Below are 16,559 nucleotides of genomic sequence, written 5' to 3' on the forward strand. Positions count from 1 at the left end.
AGCTAAATCCAAGCAAAAATTAATCAACTATCCGTATTTTGAACAAACTATTCACATGGTTTAAGAACGAAATATTCATTCTATTTGCACGAGCAAATATGTTGATAAAACTAGATAGGTACTAAGAAACCTTGAATTTTAAAATTACTCTTCAAATGTAATATTTTTACAACATGAAAAACAACTATTTGGCTATAACAAACTACACCAAATATTGTGTTTTCAATACGAGTATAATCAGTAAATTAAATAAAAGAAGCAGGTATATGGAAATTAAACAAGCATATTTAATCATCTAAAACTTTATTATTCATACACCACTTTTTTAAACAAGTTACATTTTTCAGCGCACAGATGGTCGGATGATAAACACAACTATATATGTCAGAATGTGAATTATACAACTCATACAATGTTAATAAACGAGGACATCCTTTATCTTCTAAATTATGTACGTTAGGATTACTTAATATATCTTTTAACCATAACTGCTTTTCAAGGCCTTTACAATAAATATCATTATTTTTTAAAATATCTATTAGATGGTATTTATAGGTCTCGTAAGGCACGATTCCCTCGCTCCATAATATTTTTCTATTCTTTTCAATCCATTTAACTTGTTTCTTTTCTGTGTCTGTTAGCCATTCATAGGGATATGGTGGTTTTATTAACAAAACTTGAACTCGATCACTATACACTATAGCAATCTCTTTAGGCAGAAAGTAATTTTGATCATTTTTAAAACCTTGAACGTCCACAATAATTTTCATGATAGTTTTCGAACAATGTTACTCAGCGGCCTATACTCCACAAGACGATCGTTTATGATTAAACAGTAAGCGCTGGTATTGCTTGGAATTTCCTGAGACGTTTCTATTTCCAGACGAACATCAACTGGACCAGTTTTTAAATTTTCATTTTGTCTGGAACAATCTATGACAAATAAAGGCGCTATTTCTTTAAATGTATGAAGATCAAGCAGTGGATCAATAGGAAGGTTGTAAAACGACTGACGAAACTTGGTGTACATGTCGTATAATATACTGTATTTATTTTCCTCAAACTTGAGATTTAAAGCATCATACGGATAATAGTGGGAATTCAGGAATAATGTGACATTGGTTAATGTACAATGATCGAATATTGTGCTGTCTCTGTTTTTAACATTTTTTCTATTAGTTTGCAAACCAAATATAACATATCGAGGTTTTTCTAATTGAGAAGCAGTCTTTAACGCCCATGAATGTTTGGTAGTTTTTGGCAATAATGGATATTCATACAAATCCCAATTTCTAAATGCTATTTGTACGGGATTATCTTTTTCTAATTTCCTTAAAAGTATTAATCTTTGCTGATCTGATACTTTAATATGTGGTACTCGCCATTGGATTCTCTGTATATCAATGTCTACAATATCATCGCTACCCATGACAACACTATTTATGTTAGTACTACCTCTGTTAAGTATGAGTTCATGTTTACAGTTTATTATTATTTTATTGTAGTCTTCAGCAAAACCTAAAATCTTATTTAAGGGTATCAAAGCATTAAAATTTCCATTTTGATTTTTAAATCCGTCTATATTCCAACCCCAAGCAGCAGCCGCTTTACTGTCACCGCTATTCATTGAAATGAAAGATTTTATGGTTGTAGTTATTCCAGCATTTCTAATACGATCGATTTCAACACCATTCATTTCGTATCGGATATCTTGAAAAAGAAATGCAATTGCATTATTACTGAAGTCAACACTTTTCTTTTGAACTTTGCCAGCTTGATCTTTATGAGTCACCGAAACTTTTCCTTCAATGTAAATGGAACTGGCTGATGGTAACACGTAAATATCTTGCTGGTGAATAGGTATCCGAATTTCATCATTTTCATTGAAACTGTTATTGTATGGATTATATGTATGAACCTCATAACTCTCGATAGAGTTATCGAATTCAGGTAATTCGTTGATCTGAAGGAGGCTCATACTTTGAAGCCGAGGGCTTTAAGAAATTGTTTATTACTCTGATGAATTTTTTTATATACTCTAACACGTCTTCTTTGTTTTACACTTTCCTTGGTAATAACTTTCTTAATAGTTGGGTTATACTCTTTATAATAATTACTTTTGTTAAATACGATCATTTTGACTTTTTCAAATGAAGACACAAAACAATAGTTTCGCCCTTAAAATTTATATTATTGCCTTCCAAATCCAAAATTTTTATTGTTATTGATGAAATTATCTTTCTTTTGACCGGAAAATATATCACATTACTTGGAGATTCTATAAATCTATGACCTGGAGGAATGTTTGGCACAAACTCATAAATAATATGTGAAGGAGAACCGTTAGTGTACGAACTCTGTACAAGATCACATTCGATCCTTATGACAGACAGTGGTAGAATGTTAACGGATTCTGTAGATTCATGCCATTTATTTGCTTTTAGTTTTTCGTTAGAAAAACCTAGCATAGGTCCAATACTATTTTCTGAATTAAAGTTTATAGTTTCAGTACAGTACAAAGAGCATGTCATTGTATTGATGTTAGATTTTATTTGTAATTCACAATTTTCAACTCTTTCTTTTAGGTATTCATACAAATCTTGTAAATCGTAAGCACCTGGTTGAATAAGAATTCTTTTTTTCTCTTCTCCATATTCAAACACATTATTATTATAGTCTACATTTGGAATTGAATTAAATGCAGAAAAATATACTAAGCCACACTCATATTCGTCTTCCAAAATAAGAGGAGGGGCGTAAAATGATTCTAGAATAGATTTTTCACCCACGATCGTGAGTGTAATAGACATGATGGTTAAATGAGCTTACATATTTTTGTATCATCTATTTATTTTCAATTTTTATTCCAAAAATTAATAAGAAATTTGATACATAGATGGCCACAGTTATAAGAATTAGATCCTTGATAATTGTCATAATTATAATTAATATTCGCTCCCACATATTTTACAAATTCTTTAGGCGGTTTCAAATTACCATAACTATCAAAGTATTCAATGTAATTATTTATTTTTGCATAGGCTACCCAATGAGTTCCAGGATTTTGAGAGCTATCTAAGTTGATGATACCACACTCTTTTTTAAAAGGATATTTTGGAAGTTCATTTCTCATAAATACACCTCTGAAATAAGGAATATTTTTTGAAATTTTTAGAATATCCAAGTTACTTAGAGCACGATTAGGTAGCCGCCGAATCAGTTTTTTTCCTTTGCTGTGTATATTCCCAAACCATTACCATAGGGCTTTATAAATAATCCTTTTCCGATACACAATGTTTCCATCTTCTCGTTATGTCTCTTTAGTTCTTGAAATTTTTTTTTCATTAAATTAATAGCATTGACTGCTTTCACTATACTAGCAGTACCACCCGCTAAGCTGCCCGCGGCAGACAATCCTGCAAATATGGGGACTAGTGGCAAAACCCCACCTGTCTTTGGTATGGGTATTATACGCGGTACATTAACTGAAGATGTCGCTGCTAATTCCTTAGCAGCAGCAAGAGCTAATTCGATTGCAGCTTTTTTGCATTTAGGTTTCAATTTATGGATATGTTTTTTCGCGCGAGATACAATATCCTTAAAGCTTTTCTTAAAACCAGCACCAGAATTACTTGTTTTCAAATTGTTAGATTTTCTTCTCAAAGTCATTTTACGCTTGGATGGTTGTTTCTCCATTTTTAATAAAAGAGAACTCTGCTCAGTATCGTAGATAATAAGAGACTGAAAGTTGTTAACATAAAATGTGTTTATAAAAGATTTAGTTTATCTATCCAACTGTTTTCACTAGGCGGCAGACCTAACCATTTGACATATAATTTATTTCCTTTTGTTTTTAAAACCTTTTCAATAAGATATATATCAGGATGTTTTGTTTTTTGTAATTCTTCAGTATAGAATGATCCTAAAATAGGTCGCTGTCTTGCATCTTTTAGAAGGTAAGTAATTGGATGAGTGTTTTGAACTTGAGCTATATTAAAAATTTCAGTTGACCAGTTGGGAGTATATCCTTTGTCAAAAGTTCCTTTGTATTTGCTTATTCTTACATAATCTCCAATTTTGAATTTTGAACGTTTCTGCGATGGTGCTGATAATTGTAGTAGTCTGTATCTTTTTAGTATATTTTGTTTATTCTTTTCATTAACTTTATCTGGAGCTGTACCAATTGTTCTGTGAAATGTGGAGTTATATTTTTTCATGATGTGCTCGAGGGTTCCATCATTCCATTTGTAATTCCCTTGCAAGCTAAATTGCTTGTACATTTTAGTTTTCAACGTTCTTATAAATCTTTCTACTATTGACGCCTTTTTAGTGGAATAAGTGGAATAATGATTTATACCGTATTTTTGTAATAATTTTTTGAAACAACTATTATAAAATTCTGTTCCTAAATCAGTTTGTAGATTTTTGGGAACACGACCTTTTTCTAGTAACTTACTAAATGCTTCAGTCACAGTTTCTTTATTTTTAAGTTTAAGCGGATATGCCCATGCATACTTTGAAAAAGCATCGATGACTGTTAAAATATATTTATATTGTGAATTATCTTTTGAGAATGATTGCATATCAACTAAATCGGCCTGCCATACATCATCAATGTCTTTAAGTATAACATGTCTTCGAGGAAAATTTTTCCTAACATTTTTATGTATTTCATTTACTACACTATCTTTGCTCATTTTTTGAATTTACGACTTACACCTTCTATATTCCTTTTTAGACTATTTATTTCTGATTTTAACTGCAACAATGTTTCCTCTACTGTTTTTAATCGTATATAGAGCCCATCTAAGAATTTGTCAACATATAGTTTAGTAGCACAGTCGTTTGGGTCAATGGGTGTACCAACATGTTTGATGATTTTATGTTGAGCATCAAAGATATTTTCTAAGGCAGAGCTATCCATTTTCAGTTTCTTGTGTACATGATGACCAAACTTGTTGACATTCATGTTCAACAGTGTTTATAGAACTAAGCAAAAATGTAACCAGGTTTTATTTTTATATACTTATTTTATTATACCAGCTTCTTTAAGTTCTTCAATTATTGATATAATCTCATTGTCATGACTAGTGTTGCCAGCATCTTTTGAAGCAATTAAAATTTTCAATCTATCTACTAACTCATTCGGATCATCCCAGTATATGAAATCTGTATTTTTTTTCAAAGTTTTAAGAGTTGGCATAAAACCACCTTGTTTTTTTTCTTTTAATTCACTATCAGTAAAGAGAGGTTTCACAATTTTAGTATATTTTGTCCCTTTATCGCCTTTAATCTGATTCGTAGGGTTATAATCTCTCCTATGTGCACTAGTATTGCATAAAATATCTTTATATACTAATTTATCTTGATCAGATACAATCTTTACATCTGGTTTACTCTGAAATAATAATTCTGCCAAACCTGGGGTTACTTCATAGGATCTATTTCCTATTTTAGCCATCATATTTTTGCTATGAGCATCACCATCTGAAAATGTTACTTTTGTATTTCCAATCATTAAATTACTATTTTCATTACGTACACCAAAAGGTACATTCAAATTATAGATTTCATTGCTTTTTTCAGGCGTTGGAGATGGAGTATAGAATTCTTCGATTTCTTCAAAATTTTGGGTAGAAGTTATTGGTTTTGGTGTTACATAATTTTTATCATCATTTTCTATGTTTTTAATTTTATCAGAAGTTGAAGGTGAACATGTATCTGGTAAATCATGGTGACTATTGTTTTTATTTTCTTTTTTTTGCAATACTATGGATTCTAATGGATCCGTTATGGATTTAAAAAGTTTGCGCCTTTTTAGTTCTAAATCATCTTCTTCTTCACGCATTTGTTTTGCTTTCTTTTTGATGGTTTCAATTGATTTAATTAATTGTTTCTTTACAACGGCTTCCATTTTTAAATTAAATATGGGTAGGTATTCTTACCAGTGCTCTCATTTGACTGACTAAATTTGTGTCTCGTATGTGGTATATAATTGTAAAATTGTTAGTCGAATTTCACGAATATGTCAAATGTTTTTCTGTACCGACCGTTATTTAGTTCGCAATCTTTGTTGATTGATAAAAACATAAACGGATCTTTCCAAATACTTGCACACAATTGTTTAAAGACATGCCAGCTCATATCAGAATTAACATGTTCCTTATATATATGTTTTAAGTTTATATCATCTTGCTTGAAAATAATTAAAAAGTTAACATTGTCACGTATTAATTGCTTAGGAATTTTTGAATATGTTTGGGTCAAGTAAAAGCAATCAATTTGTTTGTGTCTGCCCATCGAAAAATAATTTCGAATATTAACTTGATTTTCACAAGTCACGTCGTCAAAAATGAAAATAGAATTTCTTAAGGCTTCAGTTGGCGAAATAACTTCTTCACTATTTTTGAACATAATAAATTTAACATCTGGAGTATTTTGAAAAACTTTTTGTAGGAAACAATATTTAGATTGAAAAGTGGACTTTGAGTAAATATAAACATTTTGGAATTTAAGTCCATTTTCGTGCAATAATAAGTTTATCATAATATTTGTTTTCCCACAGTTGGAGGGTCCGCAAATTATGCATCGAATTATGTTTGGTAGAAGTTTACTATGTCGGCTAAAGCATAGTGGTGGTGTTTCAACATCTATATAATTTATTTTTAATGATTCAGCCTGTTTTATCAACTTCATATTACTGATTGATGATAATTTTAAAAATGCAACTTATTAAATAACTTCATATTATTGCTAGTTGATTTAAATTTTAAGGTATTGCTTGTAGGTATCACATTCGTGTTTCACTTCGCACTTGTCTAGCGCACTATTATTTGTCGATGATTATATTAAAATGTAGGTATACATTTTAATTTAAACCTTGTGATAATAGTATGAAATTGAAATTCGTAAGAACTTAATACTAAACAGGTTCTAACATGTCGCTAGAGATTGCATAATGCGGACGAATGTCATACAAGTATATACAATTGTTTTGAAAACTTGACTCCATAGATTTGTTACTAAACAATTTTCATTCCCAGATCTTCTCACGCAAGGAACTCACTCGCTTCTGGTTAGTGAAAAAAATTACTTATATAATATTTTGACTGTATTCTTTTCTATTTTAGAATTTGTTTATTGATATTTTTATAAATGTTGTTTTATTGTTATATTTATAAAATTTTGTATTTTGTTACAGCATCATGTCGGACTTTTATTTCACGGATGACGAAAGAAACACAAGTATGAATAATCCATTTTATGGAGCTCAAGACTTGGATGCTATTTTAGAAAGAGAAGAAGAGAATAGATTGAAAGCTTTACGTGAGCAAAAAAATAATGAAACACTTGAAAATAACACCAGTTTGAAAACCATAAAAAAGAAAAATAAATTGTCTTTAAAAAAGAAGCTTCCAAAAATAGATCATGTGATTTCACCAGCTCCAGATTCATCTTTTGTTATACGGAAAAATAAAGCAAAGGGAAGCCACATTATAAAAATTGAAATACTTGAAATTGATAGTAAAGAACAGGAGAACAGTGCAAAGACTAATTTGAGTGTACAGTACATAGTGAGTGATAATTATGACAATATGATGGATGCTACAGAAGATTTAATTAATAGGATTATACAAAAGCTAAGTGTGCCTGAATAGTTAAATTTAATATTATTTTATTGTTATTTTGCGATTGTAAAAATAAAAAGCATAAATGAGTTCTAATTAAAGTATAAAGTATATTTTATATTTTCATATCATGCAAGTAAGTTGTAGTCCGAATATTTTCCATTAAGTAGTAAGTTTTTATAATACGTTAATCTTATGTTAAGTACTAAGTTTATGAAGTAATGTAAATAATTGGTTGAATTAATAAAGGGAATATAAAATATGTTGTGATTTTATTTGAAATAAAACACTGTGGTAAACTTAATCAAATTTATTAAATGCTAAATTACCATTAAAACTAATATTAAAATTAGACACATAAAAATTTGTAAAATACATAGGTACTTAGCATAATATTTTTACTAAAGAATCGTGCTGTAATGCCCCCAAGGCAAAGTTTTAAAATCATTTTCCATTATTTGCCTTTTATTATCATCACTATTTAATACTAATTTATTAATTTTCTGAGTAAAAACCTGATGATTTTTTGATCGTATGACAAACATATCATCTCTTATATTTTCATTGCAAAATAAGGCTTTCTTATATTTCTCAAAGTTTAATTTTTTTGTCACAGGCTTCGTGATACCCTTTGCTTTACTGATAGTTTTTTTCTCAGAAAGTAAACAATATAATTTTGCGCGTAAACCAACAAATTTAGAAATGATTTCTCCTCCCATTTCGTCTTTAAAATATCCAGGTATTTTCATATTAGCTTTCGGCATATTAAAAATATTATCATCTTCAAAATTGCTAGTATCAAAATAATGAATGTTATCTTTCATATCTTCATAAAAATCATCAGTTTTTACAAGATATAGTAAACTATCAGTATCCGTATAACATAACTGAACATTATTTCCATAGATTCTTTTTATGACCGAATAATGAAAATGATACAAATGCGTTTTCGACAGTTCAAGAATCGTGAATCCAATATATATTGGTCGATCTAAGACAATTTTTGTTTTTTTCAATTGAATAGCTACTAAGTTTTCAGAAAAAATTGATAAACTGTGAAAATGTGGTGCACTAATATATTTTTCCGCTCCATTCAATTTATTAGTATTATTTGTAGTATCTCTCCAAACGTTTACTAGTTTTACGTCAACCTGCTTCCTTTTGTTTTCTATCGTTTTTCCAAAAATAGAATTATTCTGCTTTTTAAAAAAGTCTTTCTCAAAATCAGACTTGGCATTTTGTCTGAGACTTGTGTTTAAAAAAATATAAGGCTCTAAAAAGTTGTCCTGATAAAAAGATAGCACTCTGTATATTTTTAAAAGCAATAAACCATTCTTTAAGCATTCTTGCAAGTGCATATAATGAATAACAAAACGATGTTTATTATATAAATTTGCCACCAATTTTTTGCTTTGATTTTGAGCAGGAGAATATTTTTCCGCAGCAAATGGTAGGTCTGAATGAGCATCATGAATATTATCCGGATAACATAAATCTACCTCGAGAATATATCCACACTGACTTTTTTTAGAAATGTTCCTTACATCAAAATTTTTAATTTCATTTTCATTTAAAAATTTAAAGTCACGCATTGGCATTTTTTGCATCATAGCAAAACCGTAAAGGTTGACACAGTCTAAATAAATTAAGTACGTACTTGACTCATTTTTATTGTAGGATGGTAAATATTTATTGTTTGCTTCAGCATATCTCAATGAACACTGGGCTAAACCACCTCGAATACCTTTTTCTAACATCTGATACATATCCACATCAGAAATCAAATCAAGCTCAACTTTAGTATATAACAACATTGCGTCCCAACTTAAAGATGGAGATGATACATAATAGCAGGGGTCTAAATTATAATAGTCTAAACTCATATTTCTGAACTTTTCAAAAACGTCGCATAGTAATAAGACATCGCATTGTAAGTATAAATCTGTATACTCTCCTAAGTTTTTTATACCAAAAGTTTTCCATATTTTTAAAGCGTGTTCGTAATCCTCAATGGAAATATTTTCACCTGTGAGTTTATTAAAAAAAATCGAATGTTTTGGTAACTTTGTTTCATTATATTTCTCCCATGCATCCATATAATCATAACAATAGACACCCTTTTTACAGGCCAAATTTAATAAGTGTTCATCCTTAATAAATACACGCATATGCTGAAAATCATTCGGATGAAGACTCTTTGCCAGTTTATCCAAACCCGAACTCAAAAAATTAAATGAATCGATAAACTTCAGTTGAGCAGCATTTGTTTTATCAATAGGTAAAAATTTTGTGAATGATATATATTTTTCTTTAGATTTTGGTATCAAGCTCGTTTTTCCGGTAATTTCTGATAATTCTTTAATAAATAAGTGGCAATCATAACCACTCAAGTTATGAAAAATGATCGGTATAAACGTACATTTTTTTGCATTTATGTTACAAGTGTTGTGAGCAGGGCCTCGGTATTTACCTGTAAAATGGTCATGATCCTTTACTATTATATCATATTTTTTAAACATTGTTTTACAGATGCAGCAAATTTTTGCTTCATTATATGAAGTCAACTCTTCGGTAGTAAGAGGAAACATTGGATTATTTGTATTTAAAATACCGTGCAATCTTTTTACATCTCGCGTAATGCTTTCAACAAATTTTTTACCACAGTTTGGTCCGCGATAGCTTACAAAGTCATTAAGCTCAGGTTTAGAATGGCAACATATGTAATAAGCGAAACAAGATGGTTCATGTGTTTGTATATCTTCAGTATAAAGAGATTTATTTTCGTTTGAATATTTACAAAGCAAGCTCTCAAAATCGCCATATATCACGATAGGAATTCTTTGAGTTCTCTCATAGTTTGAAAAATGCAACTTACTACCATCTTCTGGAAGTACAGTTTGTCTTTTAGCACAATCGTGATTGTGTAGTTTTTGTTCATTTGCGAAATATAAAAAACATTCATCACATAAAAATATTTTAGACTTGTGTTTTGTTAATTGCCTTCGCACAAGTCGGCCAAAGTCTTTAATCAAACAGTAATGGGCTTTGTCATTTTTAGTAATATATAATAAATTAACATGGGTAAGTTTTCGAGCTAAAGTCACATACAAAGGACCTGTAACTGTATTATTGGCTTCTAACCCATAAACATTTACACTAATAGTTGGATTGTTCTTCTCAAAGGTTTTAATATCTTCAATTCCCGGAGGAAATGTCATATTTCTTATGTCAAAAAGCAATGAATAATGAGGATATGATGAAACTCTATTGGAATTAAGTTTTGTAGGATACATTTTAGCAGCAATGCACCATAAAAAGCAACAATCATCGAAATTATGAATATTTAGACATGATTTTGTATTTCTTATATGTGATGGTAATGCCAAATATGATCCACCTTTCAGAGGATTATATTTATTAATATTTATCTCCAAATGACTGATAGAATCAATTGTCCAACCAGATTCTGACTGTTCGAATTCTGCGCATTTGCAAGTTAACTTTTGAGCACATTGTAATAAAAAATTATCAATATCAGTACTTTGGACTATAATACCATATTTAGTACTGAAAGATTTAATAGACTTTTCAAAATTTTTTGGTAAAATATACGAAACAAATAACTCGAAATTTACTTTAATGGCAGTGTGTTTCTTTAGAGATATATTTATGATCTCGCGTGTGGTTTTAAATATTTGTGAAAAAAAACTCTCTGGAACTAAAGTTGTAGAGGTCGGATTTACTTTGTAACTGATTATTCTGTTTCTAAAAGCCGTTTTTATAATTTGCACATTCTCATATCTAGATTGAAATAAACTATTAGATTTATGAGTATTTGTTCTGTTATGTGACGATATAGATGTTTTAACATAAAGGTTACACTCTTTGCAGAAAAACATTTTCAATTTCATAGAATTGCTTATCTTGTTTATCTATTTAGTATCTAGTTTCTCAGTTCTGGTTTTAATATTCTGCGTATAAAAAATCGGTAAGGAAATACAGCTAAATAATAAATCAAGCTATTGGCTAATAAACAGTAAACAGTTATTAATAGAATGGAAGTAATGCGATGTTTCGATATCAACATTCAAACATGTCAAGTATCTAGTTTGTATGGTTCTAGTTTCTCAGTTCTAGATTTTAAATTTTGGATAGTTATGAGATGACTGTATTAAAATAAAGTAATCTAGTTATTTTCAGACAATGTGCAGACTTAGTAAGAGTATAAGGGCTGTAAGTATCACGTTATTAATATCCCAACTTCAAATCTTTCGATATGAACATTTAGACATTTTTATTTAATTTTATATGGTTCTAGTTTCATATGGTTCTAGTTTTTATGTTTCTAGTTTCATATGGTCTAGGCTTTGTATGGTCTAGGCTTTGTATGATCTAGGCTTTGTATGGTCTAGGCTTTGTATGGTTTAGGCTTTGTAATTTCTGTAAAAAAAACACGTTAATTTAATTTTATATGGTTCTAGTTTCATATGGTTCTAGTTTTTATATTTCTAGTTTCATATGGTCTAGGCTTTGTATGGTCTAGGTTTTGTATGGTCTAGGCTTTGTATGATCTAGGCTTTGTATGGTCTAGGCTTTGTATGGTTTAGGCTTTGTAATTTCTGTAAAAAAAACACGTTAAAAAATATTTACAGGTACAAACATAAAGATAGTAATTTAATTGTCATACTTATTATATACAATATGTTGCAGATGAAATATTTTTTGAATTTATTTATGAAAATAATTTCTAAGATTTACAAAATTTAATTTACAAAATTTATCTTAGAAATTATTTTCATTTGCAGGGTATAAAATGGGCTGAATATTTTTTAGTTCAGCCTTACTATCATCAATTAATTTGGTGAGGGACTTCCATACCACCGAATTTAAATCAGTTGCAAGTTTTAGTGTGCAGATGGCATGCTTCCAACGCTCATTGTTCGCGAGTTTCTCCACTTCTTCAGAGTTGTAGACGCGCAGCTCGAAGTAGTAGCTGCCTTTCTTCGATGGGTCTGATTGGGATGTATACCCCGACGCAACGCGCCGACTGAGAAAACTTCTCAATTTCGCAGCGCGCACTGGCTTGCTAGTAGATTCATCCTGAAATTGAAAAATATTCAATTTAGTATCATCTGCGATAATTTCAACTCTCTACCTATTATGGTTCATGAGATAAAGCCCGCTGACAGACAGACGTCCGGGCGGACAGCGGTAGCTTAGTAATAGGATCCCACTGGTACCCTTCGGATATGATCCCTAACAAAATAATAACTTTAACAAACTATATTCATAAATTTATATACAGACCAATTGCCTAACAACATTCTTATTGGGAAGTCTTTTAAAAGCTTTAATCCAATAAAATATAAATAAGACAACTCACCTCAGATTCGGTAATAAACCTCCTCCGCTTAACAGATGGACTCGTAGGTGTATTTGGAGACGTTTCGGGTTCAGATTCCGATCCGCTCGATTCGAACGGATTCTTCGGAGCAGAAGAAGTCACCTCCTTTTTCTTGATCGTCTTCTTCCGCTTCACCTCACGTTTCTTCTTAAGAGACTTCGATGTTGATGGGGGCTGCACCAAAGCGATGGGGTCTTCGTCTTCGTCAAATGGATTGATGAAAGATGAAGAGGCCCTGAAAAACAATTTAAGTAACTATCAACATGAAAACTCCAAATAAAAATTCAATAGGTACCTAGTTGCTTAATTCAAAAATAAACATATAAAATAAAAATACTTACATACTTTATTTCGACTGTTGTTGTCGTCGTATCCAAAACTCGGAAAGAAAGGAATGGTGACGCTTAGGATCGACCTATTTATACGCTCGAATTCTAAAACCTCTTTCATAATAAACGAAATGGATTGAAATAAATTAGATTTAAACATTTGCGCATGTAACTTTAAACACTAAATCATCACAACATAAAACTTATATTTGCGAAAGTAATCAGACTAGATTTATACATTCGTATGAACACTGTCTTACGTATAAATTATTGCCGCATCAGCTATAGGTGTTCGATTTTGAAGCATGGAAGACGCTGTTGTTTATAGTTACGCAGTGAATTGAGATCTAACCGTAAAAGGAATGGTATGCGTCGGACTCGCGATAGTTAAAATGTTAAAAGGTTATACATTTTACTACTTTCCATAGGTAGGTATAAAATTTGTGAAAGGTCTAATAATATTTGCTCCTATTTGATGCTTCAATCTTCTTCCTTGCGAATTTGATTTAAAACTTGAGTGGAAATCCTTTAATTTTCGACGTCAAAAAATATCCTGGATCCGTCTCCAAGATGTGAATTGTCTGTGTATCAAATTTCGGCAAGATTCAGCCGTTAGTCTTTAGTTTAGACAGACGCCTTTTTGCATCACTAATCATACTTATTATAAATGCTAAAGTGTGTCTGTTTGTTTGTTTATTGGTTCGTCCTTCAATCACGTCGCAACGGAGCAACGAATCGACATGATTTTTCGTGGGTATAGTAAAAGAACTGGAGAGATATAGACAACTTTTTATCTCGGAAAATCATAGAGTTCCCGCAGGATTTAAAAACCTAAATCCATGCAGATGAAGTCGTGGGGGCATCAGTGAATTTATTATATTAGTACGCATTGTACGTATTTTTTTCGTCCATTAATCTCTATTTATCAAAGTATTTATAACAATCGAAATATATTTAAATAGCGGGAAATGTGTCTAAATTCATCATTAAAGAATTAATTTTCGATAAATAATAATGTATGATAAGCTTGCACACCTTACTAGAAATCTGCTATAATATATTTTTACTAATAAATCTTTATCCAAAATTCATTGTTTGTAGATCAGAATGGAGTTAATATATCCTAAATATCCTCGCTATGCAACTCAAATCGCAAGATTGCGAAGTTTTGATACCTGGCCTCAAGATTTAAATCAAAAACCTCAAGAAATGGCTGATGCTGGTTTTTTTTATACAGGAGATAGTGATCGCGTGATTTGTTACTTTTGTGATGGCAGGCTCAAAGACTGGGGCATCGAAGATCATCCATGGTCGGAGCACGCACGCTGGTTTCCGTCCTGTCCCTATGTTTTACTTGTGAAGGGTGAAACATACCTACAAAGTGATAGCAAAGATGTTTGTGGTGCATCAAAAGTATCTGAACAATTTGTAAATAACAATATAATAAGTTCTTTTGCAGACAGAAACATATTATGTGTTGAAAATATTAAAGAAACACTTTGCTGCAAAATTTGTCTTGTAGAAGAAGTAGCTGCGTGTTATATACCATGTGGTCATGCTATAACGTGTACTAAATGTGCTTTATCGTTGGATAAAATGTTATGTCCGATATGTGGAAAAGCAATCGTTAATGTAATACGAATATATTTCTGATGAGCTATAAACATTTAAAGAGTCTACCTTTATCCAACCTATTATAAGTATGCGCAAGCCTCGAATCAATCGATCGAAATTCATACTAATGAATACAGCAATGCCGGATCAAGCAGAAACACGATCAATATACAAAAATAATTTGAGCGCAACAAATCAAATGGTTAACTATGCGAGAGCAAACTTTTAGACGTAAAATTATCATGCATATGGGCTCGTTCGCATTTCTTATGAATGCCGCAGTCTCGTCGAACTCATCGTATTATATCATCCACTGTGCGGTGCGGGCGTATGATATAGGATCCGCAATAACTAGTCATTGAGGATTTTGTCTCACTGTTGATAGTGATTAATTGTTGCTTGGATTTAGGAATACTCCATTTATTTAATGTGTTGTTGTGGACAGTAGCCTACATTGGGGATCCTGTATCAAAATTCATGGGGATTTTGTATCACGGTGAGCGTAGCGAACGAGCGTTAGCGAGAGTGATCCAAAATCCCCATGGATTTTGATACAGGATCCCCAATTCAACACTACTGACCGGTTTTTAATTTCAGCTGCGCCCGAATTGATGCAAGACGCTGCAACGCGCTCCGACGTCACAGCAGTGGAGGGCGCGAGTGTGACGCTGCAGTGCCCGGTGCGCGCGGGCGACTACTCCGTCACATGGTACAAGGTTCGATGCTCTGTCATTTAAACATTGGATATGACTATTCGACAGCCAACGAATGAACTTGCAAATAGATAATTTACGACTTTTCTTTATAATTATTATAAATGCGAAAGTGTGTCTTGTCTGTCTGTATGCTAGCTTTTCACGACCCAACAGATTAACCAATTTTGATGTTTAGTACAGAGTTAACTAACATCCCGAGGACGGACATAGGCTACTTTTTATCCCGGAAAATCAAAGAGTTCGCACGGAATTCTTAAAAGCCCATCTGTTTAACCGTCTTATATGTTTGGCAAGAAATTTGGTATCTTGCGTTCCAGAAGTTGAAATGGGCAAATTTTTATCCCAGAAATTAAAGAGTTCCTACTAGATCAATAAAAATCTAAATCCACGCGGATGAAATCGCGGGAATCATCTAGTGTTTTATAAGATAAGTAATGTCAAATGTAAATATTTGTAATAAGTATTGCTGAACCATAAACAACATCTCCTGCAGGACACAACGCTGATCTCCAACGGAAGCCTACATTTCTCCAACGTGTCCCGCGCCAACGCGTCCACGTACACGTGCGTGGCGACCAACGCCGCCGGCGCCGCGCGCTCGGCCGTCGCGCTGCGCGTGCAGTGGCCGCCGCGCGCGCTGGCGCCCGAAGACGAAACCGTGGAAGCTGTGAAGGGAGGCGCGCATTATCTGGACTGCAGGACCGACGCAAACCCGAGAGCTAAGGCTAGTTTTGTTTCTCTCATTATGTAAATCCGCGGGTTGTGTCAAACCACATCAAGCGAATGGTCGGCGGCGGCGTAAGACCGTTGGCGCGTGGAAGTGTCTACAAGAGACCTGTGTTCAGCTGTCAATTGATAATATTGATGA

The 16,559-nt window shown here is 32.0% G+C and overlaps 1 protein-coding gene across 1 annotated transcript in view; it reads left to right on the plus strand.

Annotated features, from left to right (window-relative positions):
- LOC123876481 (hemicentin-1-like) overlaps positions 1-16,559 on the plus strand; it is a 74,318-nt gene that overhangs the window by 43,648 nt on the left and 14,111 nt on the right. The window contains exons 28-29 of the mRNA XM_045922770.1: positions 15,573-15,691; positions 16,185-16,415. Of these exons, the coding sequence (XP_045778726.1) occupies positions 15,573-15,691; positions 16,185-16,415 (350 nt within the window). The remainder of the gene's footprint in view (positions 1-15,572; positions 15,692-16,184; positions 16,416-16,559) is intronic.

Source organism: Maniola jurtina, chromosome 21 (genome assembly GCF_905333055.1).
Source record: "Maniola jurtina chromosome 21, ilManJurt1.1, whole genome shotgun sequence".
NCBI lineage: Eukaryota > Metazoa > Arthropoda > Insecta > Lepidoptera > Nymphalidae > Maniola > Maniola jurtina.